Here is an 18,528-nt window from a genome sequence, read left to right as displayed (position 1 = left end):
CCTCCCCTAATATGAATATGTTTGGCCCCAAGGCTTGGGGTACCAGGGGCCTCTTAATGCTTTGGGAATTCAGTTCAGTGGGCGAGCTGTAGTCATATCTAAAGTCCTTATGGGAAATTGCATGGGGAAAATGCATTTTAGGACCTCTCCTTTTTCTCAGCCCCTGCTTGACGAATGACCACAAAACTTTTGACACAGCAGTTGAAGTGTCAAACTAGATTTTAAATTTTTGTGAACATTCGTCAAGTTCTAAGCAAAACAAAAAATGCTTTTCCTATGGTAAATAGGTCCTAGCTATAACTACTTACTGGCTCTCGCCAGTAGGTAAAATATATATATATATATATATATATATATATATATATATATATATATTTTTGTTTTGTTTTTTTACACATATGTATTTATATATATACGCATATAGAAGGATACTTCATAGCATATACATTACATAATAATAATATATATTAGATTAAAAAAAAATATATATATATATATATATATATATATATATATATATATATATATAGGTAGATAGATATACACTTTAAAAAACAAAGGTTAAAGGGACGCTATAGTTAGGCTCATATTTAAAACGTACAAAACCATAGAAATGGCGTTTTTTTTTTGTCAAAAATGGTACTGAAAATTTTACATTGATATTATTAATGATGTTATCAAAGATGTCACGAGTGCTCTAATTTGTGGGGTAATTAGCAATGCATGGCGAGAGTGTGAGTTATAGTTACCCTAGGGCACGAGTTATAGTTACTTGAGAGAACTCTAACTATAATAGCTGAATTTCTATGGGTTTGTACATTTAAAATATGAGCCTAAGTACAACGTCCCCATAACACGTTTTTTAAAGTAATTTTCTGTGTTTAAAAAAAATTCTATTTCCTATCCTACAACATCCCTGTAACCTTTGTTTTTTCAATGAATTTCTATGTTTTTTTAACGTAAAGTAATATTCATTACTATACGTTACACCAACCACCGCCACCCACGGCATGCGGCCAGGCCGTCCAACCGTCCGCTATAACCATCCAACCTTGCACCCCTCAAGGTCTTTGGCAATGAGCAGCCGGAGCTGCCTGCAGGTCCTCTTGACCCCACTCCCCCGGCTGATCTCGGCTCAGGTTACTCCATCCCCAGGAACCGGCCTTCTAATCTTTTTTTGTTTTGGGGAAGGTGGGCCTTGCAGTCTCCCCTGCCCTGGCCTATTTGGCCCCGGGGCCTGGCATTATTGTATTTAGTTTTTTTGGGTCAAGAGACTGTGTGGCCCCCTCTTCGAGCCGATCTCAGCCCCGGAACCCCATCCCCTGGGCCCTGGTTGTCTAAACTTCTTTGGGGGGGATGAGGCCACGTGGTCCCCTCCTTCCCGGGCTGATATCTGCCCTTGGTATCCATACCATGCGCCACCCCCTCCCCAGGCTGATCTCAGCCCCGGAGCCCCCATCCGCTAGGGCCCAGCCTAAACATTTCATTTTTTTTGGGGGTAAGGGGGGCCCAGCCATGTCATCTGGGTACCCAGTCAAATTGGTTGGGGACCGCAGGGGGTAACCTGAAGACCCTGCGGTCCCAGCTGTCAGAGAGAGAGCTGCTAAAGATGCAGCTCTGACTTGGCGGCAGTTGTCAAAGCTGTCGCCATGTGAGAGCAGACAACTATGTCCTGGGGGTGGGCCACCCAGGACCTAACAGGAGCCGACCCAAGGGGTGGCAGTCCCCAGGGCCAATATTGGCTCCATGAGGGGGGCGCTGCACGGACTCTCTCCAACCTATACAGCCCCAGGAAGGTGTTTTTTTTAGAGGCTCTGGGTGTTTAGGGCAGCCCCTCTGCATTCAATTTGTATAAAGCCCTGGGGAGGTGACGGTCCCCATGGCTGAGATAGGGCCATGCAGCCACCCGCATATAATAACAGTTAAGACCTGGCGAGGTGGTAGTCCCCATGGCAGAGATAAGCCTAGGAGGGGGGCCCCGTGTGCCCTCCTCCTTTATTTTAAACATGCCTCTGGGGCCTGGCCCCATGGGGTCTTTAATCAAACAAGTGCAGGAGACCGTACTTGCTTTTTAATTTTGTTTTTACTGCAAATTCAGACGACGTCGCAAATTTGGGCTAAACATATATTTTTTTAAGTGCTTTCTTGTCCTGATGGGGTCACTTTGGGGCACCAACACTGGAACTAAGGGGTCAGGGTGCCACTACCCTGACCCCTTTTCCTTTTGTTTTACGTTTCATTTTGTTTTGTGAGACTCTGAAGCCAAGTCCCAAGATACTGACAACACTCCCCAGTTGAAGTGCTGGCAGCCAATCAGAGCTCTGCATTTCTCTGCACAAGCTTGTTATGATTCAGGAAATCGTTGCGACCCTCAGATATACAAATTTTGATTTCCTTTAATTTCTCCTAAGCTACTTAACGAATTTACGCCAAATAACCAAAGGCACAATCTGCGTACCGAAAGCTAGCTTTCTGCCAAATCTGGTGTAATTCTGTCCACTGGTTCGGGCTGTAGTCATGTTCATAACTTCTATGAACAAGACTACATATGGGAATTAACATGTAAAACACATATTTTTAACACCCCCTTTTTCGAATCCGCTTGACTAATCATCCTGAAGCTTTCTATGCGTAACAAAAACCACCAGAACACTTCTTGGGGAAGATTTCACAAAGATGTGTCAAATGATGCCAAAGATATACTCAAGTAAAAAAACGCTTTTTCAATGTAAATATAGTCCTAACTATAACAACCTACTGGCGACCGTCAGTGGGTAATATATATATACATTAATTAAAACTATTTTGTACTGGAGGATGACCCTCAAACCGCTCATATTTGATAAACATGTTTTTTTAAAATGATTCTACATTTAAATAATATCTTATTTGGGGCAAGACCACCCAACCCCCTCCATTTGTTTTTCATTATGATATTTTTCTACCCTTACCACCCTATTCCCTTACTCACCTCTAAACACTAAAAATATCCTTACCTCCCATAACCTTAAAAACCCCTAAAATACCCCTCATACCCATACCCCTACTCACCCCTACACGAATACCCACCCCTAAACCACCTAAATTATAGACATTTTGCAGTAATGGCTTTGTGGTAAAGGCATTTCATGGAAAAACAACATTGCAAAGGCTGGCTCCTTTCTTTATATGAAAATGGTTTATTGTGGTATTCCTTACAATGAACAGTCTTTCAAATATGCTGCTTTTATATACTTTTGGGATGCACACATTTAATATACAGTATGATGTGTTGATAACATCATTTAGCAATAAGAGGTCTAGAATTTTCCAACAACTTTCTACAGAGGATTTGCACTTATGGATTTGTTCGGCAAACCGTTTCTCCAGAGTTGCTATAGCGAATAAAAAGCATTACTTTTTTGTTTGGGGTAACCTGCATTTAAACAGCAGGTGCAAGAATGGAATTTTGAGGAAGACCTTAAAGGAAAGGTGCCTTATGTATAGGCATTTTAATTGGGACTGCAGCACCCCCAGAATAGCCATGCTGTAGTTGAGAAAGTGAATGAGCAATACATTTTGCTTTTATCTTGTGAGCATTTGCTGTGCCTTCAAAGATAGAGGTCAAATGCCAAGCTACATCTTCTGACAAACTGCTGCTTATTCTTTTAATATGGAGACTGATTATTTTCTTACTATGACTGCAAAGTGAGAGGGTGAGACAATCTTGCAGGGGGTACAGGACCTGTGAAAGGAAAGACAGTAGATGGCAATTGTATCTAGCACCCAACATCTAAATTCCTGTAAACAATCTGCACAAAATATTTCAAAATATATCTGCAGTTACAAAAGCATCTGATTCTGAAGTGTGAGGGAAATAAGGATTTTAATAGGATCAAAACAAACAAGGCTCTTAACTTGATAATGCACAAATACTAAATATTTGCTAAAACTTGATCTCCACGCATTATGTGCTATATAGTTTTAGCAGTATAACTACATGTCTGTGCAAATTAAGTGGCCATTTCAGTCGAAAGTGTGCTGTCTGTAAATGCACTACAACACAATTGTCTAGTGATATATTTGTGACAGTGTTCTCCAAAATGCAACATCAGTTACATACCACACCACTACCACACTCCTGCTGAATGGACATGGCTCATTTTCTACACTTGTTATTTGTGTGACACTTGGATTTTTCACAATCTTAATGATTTCAGTGATATAGTATTGATGGCAATCCTCACACTCTGAAAATTGCATTAGCACCACTGACCTGAAGCAAAGAAAATGGCCGATGGGAACAAATAAAGAACATTTCAATCATTCAGCTGCGTAGTTTTGAAGAAAATACATTCTAACATGAAAGTGTAATCAGTTAAATTTTTTGGCAGAAATTGGGCCTCTAGTTGGCAGAGGTATGCTCCTGTCCAAATAGGGACTACAATCCCAGTCAGGGTAAGTCAGGGTAAGTCAGTTAAACACCATAAATTAACATGTGCTCACCCTCTGGTAGCTTGGCGCAGAAGAGGCATAACTTAGGAGGCAATGTGTAAAGTATTTGTGCAACACTTAAACAGTATCACAGTGAAAACACCACAAAAAGACTACACACAAACGTAGAAAAATTGATTATATTTTTATGAGTAAAACTAGACCAAAACACCAAAATACAATAAGTAGAGGCTGCATATGAATGTTTAAAGAACATCTGAAATTGTAGTGCTTAGAAATTAAAAGCGCCAACCAGATCTATTTGGTCGTGCTATACCGGCGTAACACCAAAAAGTTCAGGCCGACCGTGATGAAACACGGGTCGGCTACAGGGAACAACCTCATCCCACTGAAACAGTACCTTGTAAGGAGGGTTGCGTCGACGTCAAAAACCCGCTCAGAGGAGCAGAGGAGATGATGAGAAGCCAATCATCAGTTCTGATCCTTGCTGTCAGAGATGCGTCGTCGTTGAGCCGCGCAGTCACCGATGTGATATCCTCGAGCAGCAATGCAGCGTTGTTGCGATCAAGGTGATGCATCGTCCTCAAGTCGTGCAGTAGGTGATGCAAATGTAATGCGTTAGGGCTGAGGGCAATGCGCCAGTTCCCGAGCTGCGTAGTTGGTGTCGCAATGTCTTTGGCCTCAGCAGCAGTGGCATTGAGGAGAAATGCGGCGGTTCCTATCGGCACAGTGTCAGCGATGCATGGATTTCTGTGGAGGCAGCTGCAGATCCCACTTCCAAGGGCCCACCACTGGATTGGCACCACTTGGCAGGGTAGGACTCACAGTTGGCAGAGTCCAGAAGCTGTAACAGAGGTGAGTGAAGTCTTTGATGACACTGAGACTTCAGAACAGGAGGTAAGCAACCAAGCCCTTTGGTTCTAGAGATGTAGTGATACAGGTCCAGTCCTTCTCACTCTCAGGCAAGGAGGACCTGCGGGGCAGGCAGAGCAGAGAAGGAGTCCAGCAGAGTCCAAAGGAAGAACAGTCCCCTCAGCAATATACAGCAATCCTTTTTCCTGGCAGAATGTCCTCAGGTCCAGAGGTCTACTGGTTTGGTGGGGTCTGGGGTCCGATTCTTATACCCAGTGGTGCCCTGGCTCCAGGCGCACTTTGTGAGGGCTTAAGACACAGCCCATTCAGGTGTAAGTTTCAGCTTCTGCCTCCCATCCTGCCCAAGATGGACCATCAACATGCAGATAGCCACTCAGTCACACCTAAACTCCCTTTGTGAGCAGCTGTCTGTAAGAAATGCACAAGAGCCCAGCTGTCACTCACCCAGATGTGTATTTGTTGTCCCAAGTGGGAAGGGTATGCCCAGACGTGGGTCACATGCTCACTGCATCACTGGATTCCAGCTAGCCTAGCCGATGAAGGGTGATACCCTGAAACCGGTCCTAGGATGCTTGTTTCCGGTCCAGGGAGGACCTGGCTTGGCAGTTCGGGCTGGGCTGTTCCCATGAGGAACAGGGTCAAGACTGATTTGCATATGGCTGGGTCCAAACTGGGGTGGCGTGGTGAGCAAAAAAACGATGGATTAAACCCAGATCTTTGTGACTGGGGGTAAATGTTTGATTTGCTCTGCATTCCATCCATCATCTGTTCTTTTTGCATTTGTTGCCCCAAGTGGGAAGGGTATACCCAGACGTGGGTCTCGTGCTCACTGCGCCACTGGATTCCAGCTAGCCTAGCTGATGAAGGGTGATACCCTGAAACTGGTCCTAGGATGTTTGTTTCGGATCCAAGGAGGACCTGGCTTGGCAGTTTGGGCTGGACTGTTCCCATGAGGAACAGGGTAAAAACTGATTTGCATATGGCTGGATCCAAACTGGGGTGGCGTGGTGAGCAAAAAAACGATGGATTAAACCCAGATCTTTGTGACTTGGGGTGAATGTTTGATTTGCTCTGCATTCCGTCCATCATCTGTTCTTTTTGCATGTGTATTCAGAGACAGGCAGAAGGCATTAGATGATTTAGAGTAAGAAAATGCCAACTTTTTAAAACTGGCTTTTTTATAAATTACAATTCAAGATCCGACTTCACAATAGGTTATGCTTTTAAATTGTGATTCCAGAGACACCAAACTTAGGGGTCCCTTCTCTTCCCAATTGGGAATTACACTTAAAAAATGTAATAAGGTAATCCCAATGTTAACGTATGGGAGAGATAGGAGTTTTTCACTACTTGAACATGTAAAACTAAAAAGTACATGTCCAACCTTTTAAATATACTGCACCCTGCCGGTGAGGCTGTTCAGGGACTACCTTAGGGATAAATTATATGTATTAAAAAGTAAGGTTTGGGCCTGGAAAGTGGGTTAACATGCTGGGTTGACATGGCAGTTTAAAACTGCACATGCATGCTCTGCAGTGGCAGGCCTGAGACATGTTTGAAGGGCTACCGAAGTGGGTGGCACAATCAATGCTACAAGCTCACTGTTAGCATTTCATTTACAGGCCCTAGGCACTGGTAGTGCACTTTACTAGGGACTTATAAGTAAATTAAGTATGCCAATTGTGGACAAGTCCATGTTGTAATGTTTTAGGGAAAGATCACAATCACTTTAGCACTGGTCAGCAGTGGTAAAGTGCCCAGAGTCCTAAAGCCAGCAAAAACGAAGTCAGCAAAACAGGAGGTCAGAAGGCATAAAAATCAAGGTGAAGCCGCGCCAAGGATGCCAGGTCTAACGGCATTTTATGTGCTTCTAGCTAAGTCAATACTGAGAAACTGAGGAAAATGAAACTAAACTGAGTGCTAAGCAGGGGTCAGCACCACCTCACTGTCACCTCACTTTCGGTTTGTAATAAATGTCAGAGGTGTGAGGCACTGGCTGCCAATTGTGCCTCATTCCTTCAGGGCCATTGTGAAGTCACTAATGACCTGTACTACATTAATAATGGTAATTAGTGACTTTTTATTATTACAAGTAAACTTTTACATCTTTAATGTGGTTCTGGGACATAATCGCAATATTGTTGCAATCAACAATCTTGTATTGACCAGGCTGGTGTTATCAAAGTCATTGTACATGGCTCTCTTTTCATGGTATAAAACCTGGGATTCTCAAAAAAACATCTGCACCATTTTGTCGAAAAAACGGGCAAACAGTGTTCAAGTTTGTCACAAACACACACATAATTAGGAGCCAAAAGGGTAAAGTAGGCTATTGCACCCTCAACAAGACTCGACAAACCCTTGCAAGAATTTAAGGGAATCACATAGTGGCTTAATTGATTAATTAATTAGAGAGGTGCAACCTAGAAAGAACATCCAAGACCTCATGGGAAAAACTATATTATATGTAACATTGTGGCCAGGCCTCACACTGGTATCTGGCCATGAGAGCTCCTTTCCCACTACCAGCCAGAAGGTGTTATTTCCCTGGGAAGAAATATAAAACCAAGATTGGCCTCTTGGGTAGCTCCTATGTCTCCCATACACACTACTGTCAAACCATCCCTTGGCTGTCTCCCGTGGGACTGTGGAAGCGGAAGTCTTTGAGTCTCACGGTGTTCCTGGAAATGGACATTCACCGCTAGATAAGATCATCGTGGTTAATGAAAAACCCAACGAAAAGAAGTTTCAGAACCCGGAGCAAAAGATCCTGCCCATTAAAAAGTTGAAAACTCGTTTGCCAAGACCTGCGATTACAGGGTATGAAATTAAATCGTAAAAGTATGCAAATAGAGAAAAATATGAGTTATTGGATGGATATGCAAACGATCCGGGGGACATGCTTTGCTAAAGAAATCTAGGAGGGTTATTTACAAGGTCTCTGGTGCAGTGTGGCACAGCAAGTGCCTTGCTGCACTGCCCTGTGCCACAGGGAAAATGTGCCTTATCTACAAGACAGGATTGTTTTTGTGCAGAAGGGGACACCTCCCTGCACAAACACAATGCATGGAGGCTTTTTCCTCTCTACGTGTGCTGCAGAATGTTGCAGACACAGAAAGAGGAAACAAGCATTTGCAATGCAATGGGTCTCGCATTTGCTTGAGTTAGAGCTCTTGGCGCTGTGAATTTATAGCTGGACTTTTCTTGCCTCATAAATTGGTCAAACATATCAAGAGTGTTCAAAGAGTCATAGTGTAATAAGAATGTTAAGTTGGCCTGAATCTTGTTTATAATTGCAATAAGGAGAAATTAATAAAACATACACAATTATCATAAAAACCAAGTGAAAACCTTTATCAGAAATACACTTTTGGCATTAGACTTTAATGCTCAGAACAGCTCCTAGAAAACACTGCAATGAGAATAGCATTTATAAGAATAATAGTCACACAACCATATAGTTAACCTCTAGAGAACATAACCACATTAAAAGAAAATGACCAATAATGCATTACACATTTTCATGGCTAGCAGATCTACTACAATAACATTACAAACTAGACCCTTAAAACACAAATTATTCTCAGCTGTAAAACAAAAGCTCCAGCCATGAGAAAGTTTAATAAAACAAATAAATTAAAATTAAAATTAAAATTAATAAAAAATAAAAAAGGCACTGAATGGTGGGAGAGGATATTATTTTGGATTCCCCACTAACCTAGTGTGGGGACCCAGAGATGATCCAAACAGAAAGAAAGAGCAGGTTGAGGTGAACGTTTTGAAGGTGGTCTCATTGTCCTAGGACCACCACAGACTGAGTTATGAGCAAACATTTTTGTAAAAGAATGCTATGCAAAGCATTATAGGACGACCAAGTGCAGCAAATATTGTAGTGTGTTGACTGTAATGCTCAAAACAGCCCCTAGCGGACACCACAATAAAAAAGCACTTGTGAGAAACATGGTCATGTAACCATACAGTTAGCCCCTTCAGGACATAACCACATGAAAACAGAATAGCAGAAAGTAATGCGGTGCAATCATATATTTAGCCCCTAGAGAGTGTAGGGCCTTCACATGTTCAGGCCCGCTGTAATACTGAGGCCCTTAGGGGTAGATTTACAAGAAAGTGGTGCATCAGCTGTGATGTGCCACTTTTCTTGCGCTCCCCACAACACCATGTGTGTGCCGTATTTACAATATGGCGCACCATGGCGCATGTTAGGACATACCCTAATATGAAGAGGTGCTTAACTTTGGTTTGACCCCATAACAATATAGGCTTCAGTTTAGGGACACCTAGAAAACAGCTACCCAGTTCTGGGTTGATTTTGTGGAGATCTCATTTAAGGCACTGGAGGGCTGGATACAGGGCAACAAGGTAAGTACTTTTGAGGGGCTTTACAATTTGATGATGAGGGAGCACCTTCTAATTGAGATACAGGAGCCAGTCTGAATATGGTCACAGAGAAGCTGGTTTCTCCAGAGCAGGTCTTACCTTGTGTCTTCCACCAAGTAACTTATGCATATTGTAGAACCAAACTCCATCCCATGGCCATGGCGAGCCTGGAATGGGGAGGTGTGATTGGCCCTAAGAAAGTAGCAGTGGCCCCTGCCCCCCCAGTAGAATATCTGCTGGGAAATTATCTGGAAGCATCTGAATGTTCATAGGTGGAAAGAAGAGTCTAGGTGCAGATGCTGGACCTCCATGAATGGGTGTGTTCTGTGGCCAGGTCACAGGCAGCACAAGTGGGAAGTGCTGGACAAGTACAGCGAGTCAGGAGGAATCAAAACTTGAGGGGGAGGATCTGACCTCTGAAGGAGGGCCCCTTCCCTGCAAGCTCTGCCTGACTTGGCCGAACTGCAAGGGGCGGGTGGGCCCACCAGATAGGAATTGTGTCAGGGACAAAGAGAGTTTCCCACTCTGGAGGGCTTGAGGCAGATTGCCTCTAGGCATGAACAAGGGGATGTCAGTGGGTCCCAAAAGGTTTATTGGGAGGATGGAGTACTCTATACGGAGGCCAGGGACCCTAACCCAGGGGCAACTAGGAGAGTGGTGATCCCCCAGAAGTATAGAGAGTTTCACCTAACCTTGGCACCCACAGGAATCCTCATAGGATCCTGCATGTAAACAGACTGAAACCCCACCAGGATGGGGCAGACATGACCATGCTTATGGTCACTGATGAGGGAAAGGAGGAGGAGGGTGAACCTCTGTCAGACCTCCTTTCCACAAATGCGCAGGATGGGTCAGTGGAGGGAGTGGTACTCTCTCCCAAATTAACAGCCTAGCAGCAGAAAGAGGTGTGTCAATGACATTGACACTGGTAACAGCTTACCTGTCAAGAACAAGTTGAACAGGATGTCTGACCAGGTCAAGGCCAAATCAAAGCAGAGGTGGCTAAGATGTTGGATCTCAAGGTAACTGAGCCCTCTGGTAGTCTTTGGGCCAGTCTAGTGGTACTGGTACCCAAACTGGTAGACTACAGAAGTCTAAATGCAGTCACCAAGACTGATGCTCACCCCATACCTAGAGCTGATGAGCTCATTGATAGGTTGGGGGCTGCCACGTTCCTGAGTACATTTGATCTGACCTCAGGATACTAGCAGATTGCCTAAGTCCATGAGCTAAGGAGAGGTCAGCATTTTACACTCCAGCGGGCCACTTTCAGTTCAAAGTGATGCACTTTGGCCTGAAAAATGCACCTGCCACCTTCCAATGGTTTGTGAACAGAGCCTTGTCTGAGTTGGAATCTTTCAGTGCAGCTTATATGGATGATATAGCTGTATTCAGTTCCACCTGGGAGGATCACCTGGTCCACCTGAAGGAATTGCTTCAGGCCCTGATTCAAGCATTCCTGACTATCAAGGCAAGCAAGTGCCATATAGGGCAGAGTTCAGTGGTGTACCTGGGCCACCTTGTCGGTACAGGCCAGGTACAGCCTCTCCAGCCCAAGATCCAGACTATCCTGGGTTTGGAGGCTCCTAAAAACAAGACTCAGGTCAGGGCCTTTCCTGGCCTGACTGGGTACTACAGGAGGTCTGTTCACAATTATGGGACCATAGTGGCCCCTCTGACAGAGCTCACCTCAAAGAAACTGCCCAAGAAAGTAATTTGGACCCCATAGTGTCAAAAACCCTTTGACACTCTGAAACAGGCTGTGTGTTCAGCACCAATGTTACTAACCCCTGACTATAGCAAAGAGTTTATAGTGCAAACAGATGCTTCAGAGGAAGGGATTGGGGCAGTGTTAGCACAAGTTAATGAAGAGGGCCAGGATCAGCCAGTTGCCTTCATTAGCAGGCGACTACTCACCAGTAGGAGTAATTTTTGCTAAAAAGCTGCATAAAGGGACCGACCCGCCGTCGAGAGTCAAGCCGGCTTATGTCGACCACGACTCGGACTGACTTGTAGGTTCGTCCCGCTGACGAGTTCCGGAGCCCCAGACTTCCAAGATTTCACCGGGGGCTCATGGAAAGGCAATCCAACAACATCGACTCTGCTTGCTATGGAGGGTCGTCTGACGTCAGAGAAAAAAGTGACTACGTCCAAAGGTAAAAATGTGACTTCATGTGCAGCGTATCCGAGGAGGGCTCCAGGGACTTCGGATCAAGATTCAGCTTTGGCCCGGTTGAAAATATTTGTCCTGAAAAACTGTCTAAGCCTCGTAAATGAGGCCCAAAGTATCTTAAGAGTATTTGGAGCAGTGGACCTGGTTTATGTAGAGAACCTCAAAGTTGACTGTCTCCTTATTGGACAGGCCTCTCTACATCAGTGAGCTCTTTGTATGTTTATGCCTCAACAATGAAATGCACTTCTAACTTGCTTTTGTCCTTGATGTCAGAAAATGTAAGAAGCTCCTGTTGCTGGAAAGCCCTAGTTAGAAACCTGTTCCTCTGGCTGTATATCCGCCCTATTTAGAGTTAGGGGGTTAGCAGGCACCTTGGAATGGAAACTCATTTACTCTCCAAATGTGCCATTACAGCTCTGCTACATATATGTTGGTGGGTCATCCACACAGTCTAGAGTGACTGCTCCACCACCGCGTCTGATGGAGATACCTCCGTAAAATGCTTTCACAAAAAGGGCTGAGACTTATACACAAGTGCAGGGATAGTATTCCGAGCCTGCTAGGAACCCCCCCACACAGGACATGTTAGCGAAGTGTGGCGGGCTGTGTGCGCAGTGACAACATATTCCCACTTTGAGGGTACATTTTTATTGGCTACTTATTCTTGTGGCAATTCCTGCTGAAAAGAAAGGTGGCGTTATTTTCTATTGCAGTGTTTTCCCCAAACTGCCTTTTTGACAGCAGAAATAGTCACTTTGGCAAAGAAAACTCTCTTCCCCAGTGGATAAGCAGAAGAGGTGAAAGCTTTTGTCAGCTTCCTGTGCATAGAAGATACGTTTGCTCCAGTGGCAGATAGAAGATCCATCATCCAAACTCCATATCAGACACTTAGAGCCTCATTTCAATTTTAGAGGAGAAGGCAGTCCACTATAAATAGGTGGGATGTCATAGTTGCCCTGGTGCGTTTAGCAATGAGAAAGTGCAAGGTTTCTGGCAGTGGAACCTCAAATTGGTTTACCATCCTATCAGAAACCATTCACCTGGAGGCTCATCTACCAGAGGGCAGCTGGGTCGCAGTGGCTATACCCTTGTCCCAATGAGTGCGGGGCTACCAGCACTAATTCTTCCTGCCTGGGACCACCATGATTCTGAAGAAGAAATTTAAATGTCCTTCAGGTGTAGGGAAAAAACTCCCTGCATATCAGGGAGATTTTTGTTCTGAAAAACAAACCTTTGTTATGAGAATTTTACTTTGTGGAACAAAACAGAATGCTGCTTCAATGCTGAGACTTGCGCAGCATATCTCTGCAGGAGGAGCATATGCATTCAGGGCAGTGTGATCTCCACCAGGCAGGAGGGAAGCTCATAATGGGAAAAGCAGCCCTCCTCTAGAGTGGCAGATGGCAGAGATTAGGATGGCCGCCAACTTGGTAGCCTAATGGGCCAGCCGCTAAAGTGAAAATAAGGCCCTAAGTCATGTCCTTGAAAAATAGACTGGAAGGTTCAAAATATACTAGGTACCTTCAACTGTTGAAAGAATTAAAATAAGAGTGTAAAATATCATTCCAAAGTTTGCAAAAAGAGAAGAAAATTGAAGTGATCTCCAGCTGTCACTGCTTTGCATCATGGTTAATATAGCTGTAAGCTCCCTTAAAGAAACTGTGATTAATTCAACTCAAGTTGTTGCAATGCGGGCTTGATTTCCTTTTGTTTTAAAAGAAATTAAAAAAGGGCTGGATCAACCCAGTATTTCTTAGGTTAGTGTATTTTTGTATTCTAATTCCGCTATGTTAAGTTTATTTTACAAGGTGCTATGTGCTTTTTGTAAAAGTGACGTGGGATCCATCAGAGGAGTTAATGGGCATTTATGACTATATGATTCCATGATATAATTTTTTTTTATCTTCCTGTTTTTTTTGTGGTTATAGTTATTGTACAAATGTTTCTAAAGGTTGATGTACATTGGGTAACATAGTGATTGAAATGCATCTGTTTACTCGATTTAACTGGTTGTCACTGAGTTCATCAACTCTTTACTTGTCTATCCTAACAAAGCCATCGAACTCCAATATTGTGCAAACACACAACTCTCTGTTTCACAATTGCAATCATCTTTATCCCCCACCCTTGCAGCAACATACAATAAACCTGGTCCTTATGGAAGTAGCTTTTCTGTATTTTCACTGTGTGTAACTGGTCTGTCTAGTAGTGTGGCACTAGTTTAATGTAAACTGTTTCTCTGTTTCCAAAATTCAGGTTTTGAACAAAGGAAAGATTGTTAAAGTTGGGAGACAAGAGAGGCTAAGTGGCCAAACTGCGATCTCCATGTCTCTGCCAGTCACTCCAGAGCTCATTCCTTCATTCCGCCTTGTGGCCTACTACTGCCTACAAAATGGTGAACAAAAAGAGATAGTGGCCGACTCCGTCTGGGTGGATATGCCAGACACCTGCATGGGAACGGTAAGATGTTCATTCTGAAAGTCAACTATTTGCTTAGTAACATTTGCCAATAAATCTTACGCTTATCGCATTTCGGTTTTGGTTCCGTATAGATAAAAGTGGCAGGAGTGCCGGAAAAAGCCAAGAGAGAATACCTTCCAGGGAAACCAATCAGGATGAAGGTGACGGGAGATCCTGGAGCCAAGGTCGGAATGGTGGCAGTGGATAAAGCAGTCTATGTTTTAAACAAGAGACATAAACTATCCCAATCAAAGGTGAGACACTACAGATCGGCTATCAACAAAGGCCAAGGTAGAGAAAATGGGAGCAGCTCTACTGGTTGAGGAACAAAATTCCCAATATAAATTGAGATAAAAAGTCCTGCTAATATGGGAGGCCAGTAGCGTGTAGACTGTGTGATGGACCTACATATTTAAAAAAGGCAAATAGCCTAATTTGCAAACTTGTAGCGCAAGGCAGAAGCCTTTTAGCTGATCAACCCTATGGCAAATCGAAAGGGCAGGAATGCGTTTATTTATGTGATATGCTGCATTCCTGTCCTTTCAGCCAGCGCTGGGGCAGAAATAACTGCTGAGTGCCAAAGCAGGCACCCTTGCACCATGGTGCAAGGGTGCCTACATTGCTGGCATGATTGTATTGTGCAGGAAAGAATAACTTCCTGCATAAAGACAATCAATGGAGGCCTTTTCCTCTCTCTATGTGTGCTGCAGCATGCAGCACACATAGAAAGAGGAAAAAACTAGAAGAAATAAAGTTATGCCTTCTCTGGGGAGGTCCACAGTTTTGACACATTCCCAGGTTTACAGATTGATGTAAATATGGGAATGTGTGAAAACCCGGGTGTTGTGTGGGCAAACCCACTGCAATGCCCATGGAACACTTCCTTGACGTAGAATAAGGGAACACAGTGCTTTATCGCTGCCTTGCCTTACTCCATAGCTGTGAGGCAATGCAAAGTCACACAGAGTGGCTTTGTATTGCCTCATAGATATGAATGAGAACCCTTGGCCATTGGAGTGTCATAAAATGTGGTGCTCCGGCGGTGCAATCCTCTTGTAAATTAGGTCCCCTAGTGCCTCCACTGCTTTGCCACATCCTTTCCATATCCAATGGCAAATTATTAATGATAAACCTGGAAAAACATCTCCCTTAGGTGCTCCTTGGGGATTCCCAAGCAATGTCACGTATAACAATAGTATGAATGATTAACTTAATACACAGTAATGTTGAGGTTTTGTATGAAACCTCATATTATTTCCACTTCAATCTGTAGTTTCCATGTTTAGTAACTTTTTTCAACTTTTTGAAAGGCCATATAACTGACTTTCATTTACCCTGATTAATATGTGACTAGCTGATCTACATGCTAACATTTGAAAAACAAATCTGTTTTGAAAAGTGCTTGTGAAATTATAATGCGGGTGTTAGTACATGAAAATATTTAATCTCTGGAGTGGAATCTATCATAGAGAGCTGTGGGTGGGTTATACAGTGCTGGAAGTACACGACTTACATACCTAATGCACAGTTACTTAAAAGCAATTTAAAACATTAATTCACCGGGGTTTGTAGATATATTTCCTTTCAAAGCCTCCCTCATATATTAGTGTGTACAAGTGTTGTAGAAGTAACCTATTAATTAATGGGGAATATTTAAAATGTCTTCATTTACACCAACAAACAATGCTCAAAGATCCACAGATATTAATATGCGCTCATAATCTAAGCACTCGGTCAATATGTTGCAAAAATAGAAGGAAGCAAAGCTCACAATTACCTGCGATGGCGATCAAACTGTTTATAGAAAAAGCATGCGTTTATTTGTTGACATGTTGCGTGTACCTAATGGTGCAAGAGAGTCCAGGATGAACTGTGGTGACATCAAAATATAATGTCCTATTTATTGGTTGATCTCTGGCCCGGTGTCCCACCCAGTCTGAGTGGCAAATAACTTCAAAAGAAGGAAAGGAACATTTGGAAAGTGTCAACCAACAGCATAGTTATAAACGGTCAAAAGAAGTAGAAAGAAGACAAAGACACATGGAACTGGGTGGGGTGGGAAAACAGCAAGGAGGTGTGCCCTTTGCTGGAAATAAGACAAAACAGTGGCATTTTTCCCAACAGTGTGACAGCAAGTTTAGGAACTCAGAATGGATGTGGACACATTAAAATAAGCTAATTCATTGAAATCCTACTGAATTTGCGAATTTTAAGAAAATAAAAAGAACAAGAAAAGAAACATTTTGAAGTGAACAGCTTGTCCCTGTAAAGCAGGTTCTCATGCTTGGCATTCAGACATTTCTATCCAAGAGGTATTTTGACATGCATGTGTCTGAATGTAGAAACACCCAAATGGCAGAGAAGGGTGTTAACCTGGGGCTCAAAAACTCTGGATCCAGTACCAAAAGGCAATGTCAAATGCAAAACCAGACATAGCAGTGAATCCTTATCTAGGTATAACAGCCTCTACTCCATAATATGCTGAAAAGGCACCTCTTTTGAGTACCAAATCACACTTACCTATTGGGGATCTCTGCTACAAGAATCACCTGGGGTACTGCATCCTTCTTCCACCTTGATTAAAGTTCCTCTTTCATTATTCCAGACAAGTGCCCACTTAGTTAAATATTTTCTTGCAAGAAAAATAAGTTGAATTCAGGACAGCGGCTGAAAATTATCTTCTGTTTCCAATATTTTGATTGAAGCTGATTCTAAACAAGAGGCAGGTTTAGGTGTGTCAGAATTAAAAAACAACTTAAAGAAAAAAATATAAAAAATTGCCGCTTTCAGAAGTAGCAAGACTGGAAAGGTATTACCTAAACCATAAATAAGAGAAGCTCACATGAAAAGACTGAATCTTGCAACCGTCCTGTTGCCAAAAAAGGGGAAAGAAAGTGTCCAGGAAAGGTTGGTGACACAAGGATTGGGTCAGGGAGTGAGTGCTTGGAAGTACACGCACAGTGGTGCCCTTCTAAAAATCTTTGAACTAAGAGAATCTTTTGGGGTAGTCTTGGGGCTCTGCTTGTGGATAAAAACCTTAACATTAATTTGAGGGAAGGAGGGGACAGAAGCATAAACAGAGCATGGAAATCAGTTATACCCTGACGTGCCCTTACTACTATTGGTCTCAGGGTTCTTGAAGCAGTAACAAAAGATCAATACCTCTCTGGTGCCTTTTTTACTCACCATAATTTTCACTTCCTGCTCTTCCCCTACTTCCTCCACAAAAATGTTACTTATCAAGAGTTAAAGAGCAGAAACATTGATATGTATGTTAACAGTGAAGAGGATAGATGTAGCGTGCAACAAACTGCTATCAGTGACCATGGATGTTTGTGTATCCTTTTCAGATATGGGACACTGTGGAGAAGAATGATGTTGGCTGCACTGCTGGAAGTGGAATTAATAATGCTGGAGTCTTTAATGACGCCGGCCTATCCCTTCAGACTAACTCAGACAAGGGGAACACGCTACCGAGAACAGGTATTTGGTAAACAACTGCCACTGTGTTCCACTTTCAAGTTTGTGTTCTAGGTTGTTTCAGGACAAAACTCATCACATTAATTCTATGACAGTGTTTGAAGATTATCTACTGTAGGGGAGCTTTGGGTTCTACTTTGACCTGTCATTCATCCAGGTGTACATCAGATTGTCTGCAGCCAGAGCCTCACAAGAATCAATTGGATCAATAGTTTCAAGTTCAGAAATACATCATAACGTGTACGCCAAATACAGTTTCTAAAATAGCTCTGATGCAAAATCATTTTATTGGTGGAAATAGAGAGGTCTTGGTGGTAATGAGACAAATGGAGATGGCTGACTAAAGAAGTCCATTGAAAGCAGTGGTTAGGGATATAGCAATGCACCCCTTTAACCAAAGACCAAGGCAATGTTGGTGTGATCCAATGCTTAGTTCTTTAGGATTAAAGGTGTTTTTTCTACACTCGGTTCAGAGTCAGATGCTAAAATATGACATGAGTGTACAGGTCCAATATTCTTCTATTCAGTTACACCTCTATTTTGACTGATCTTATTTACACTTGTTTTGTTGCAGATGTTCGATGCGCACAGGGCATACAAGGACGAAGACGTCGCTCACCAATGTCCCCAAGAGCCAAAGCTGCTAAGGGTTTGTATAGCTTATTAGTTATGATAGTTACTAGTGAATCTCGTACCCGTAAAGTAAGTAC

At 43.0% G+C, this 18,528-nt stretch overlaps 1 protein-coding gene across 1 annotated transcript in view; it reads left to right on the top strand.

Moving 5' to 3' along the window:
- Positions 1-18,528, top strand: part of LOC138293808 (venom factor-like) — a 473,276-nt gene that overhangs the window by 201,284 nt on the left and 253,464 nt on the right. The window contains exons 13-16 of the mRNA XM_069233135.1: positions 14,135-14,338; positions 14,431-14,592; positions 17,689-17,821; positions 18,393-18,467. Of these exons, the coding sequence (XP_069089236.1) occupies positions 14,135-14,338; positions 14,431-14,592; positions 17,689-17,821; positions 18,393-18,467 (574 nt within the window). The remainder of the gene's footprint in view (positions 1-14,134; positions 14,339-14,430; positions 14,593-17,688; positions 17,822-18,392; positions 18,468-18,528) is intronic.

This window comes from Pleurodeles waltl, chromosome 4_2 (assembly GCF_031143425.1).
Source record: "Pleurodeles waltl isolate 20211129_DDA chromosome 4_2, aPleWal1.hap1.20221129, whole genome shotgun sequence".
Taxonomy (NCBI): domain Eukaryota; kingdom Metazoa; phylum Chordata; class Amphibia; order Caudata; family Salamandridae; genus Pleurodeles; species Pleurodeles waltl.
Note: the sequence above shows the minus strand (reverse complement) of the source record. Positions and strands in the feature narration are given on the sequence as shown.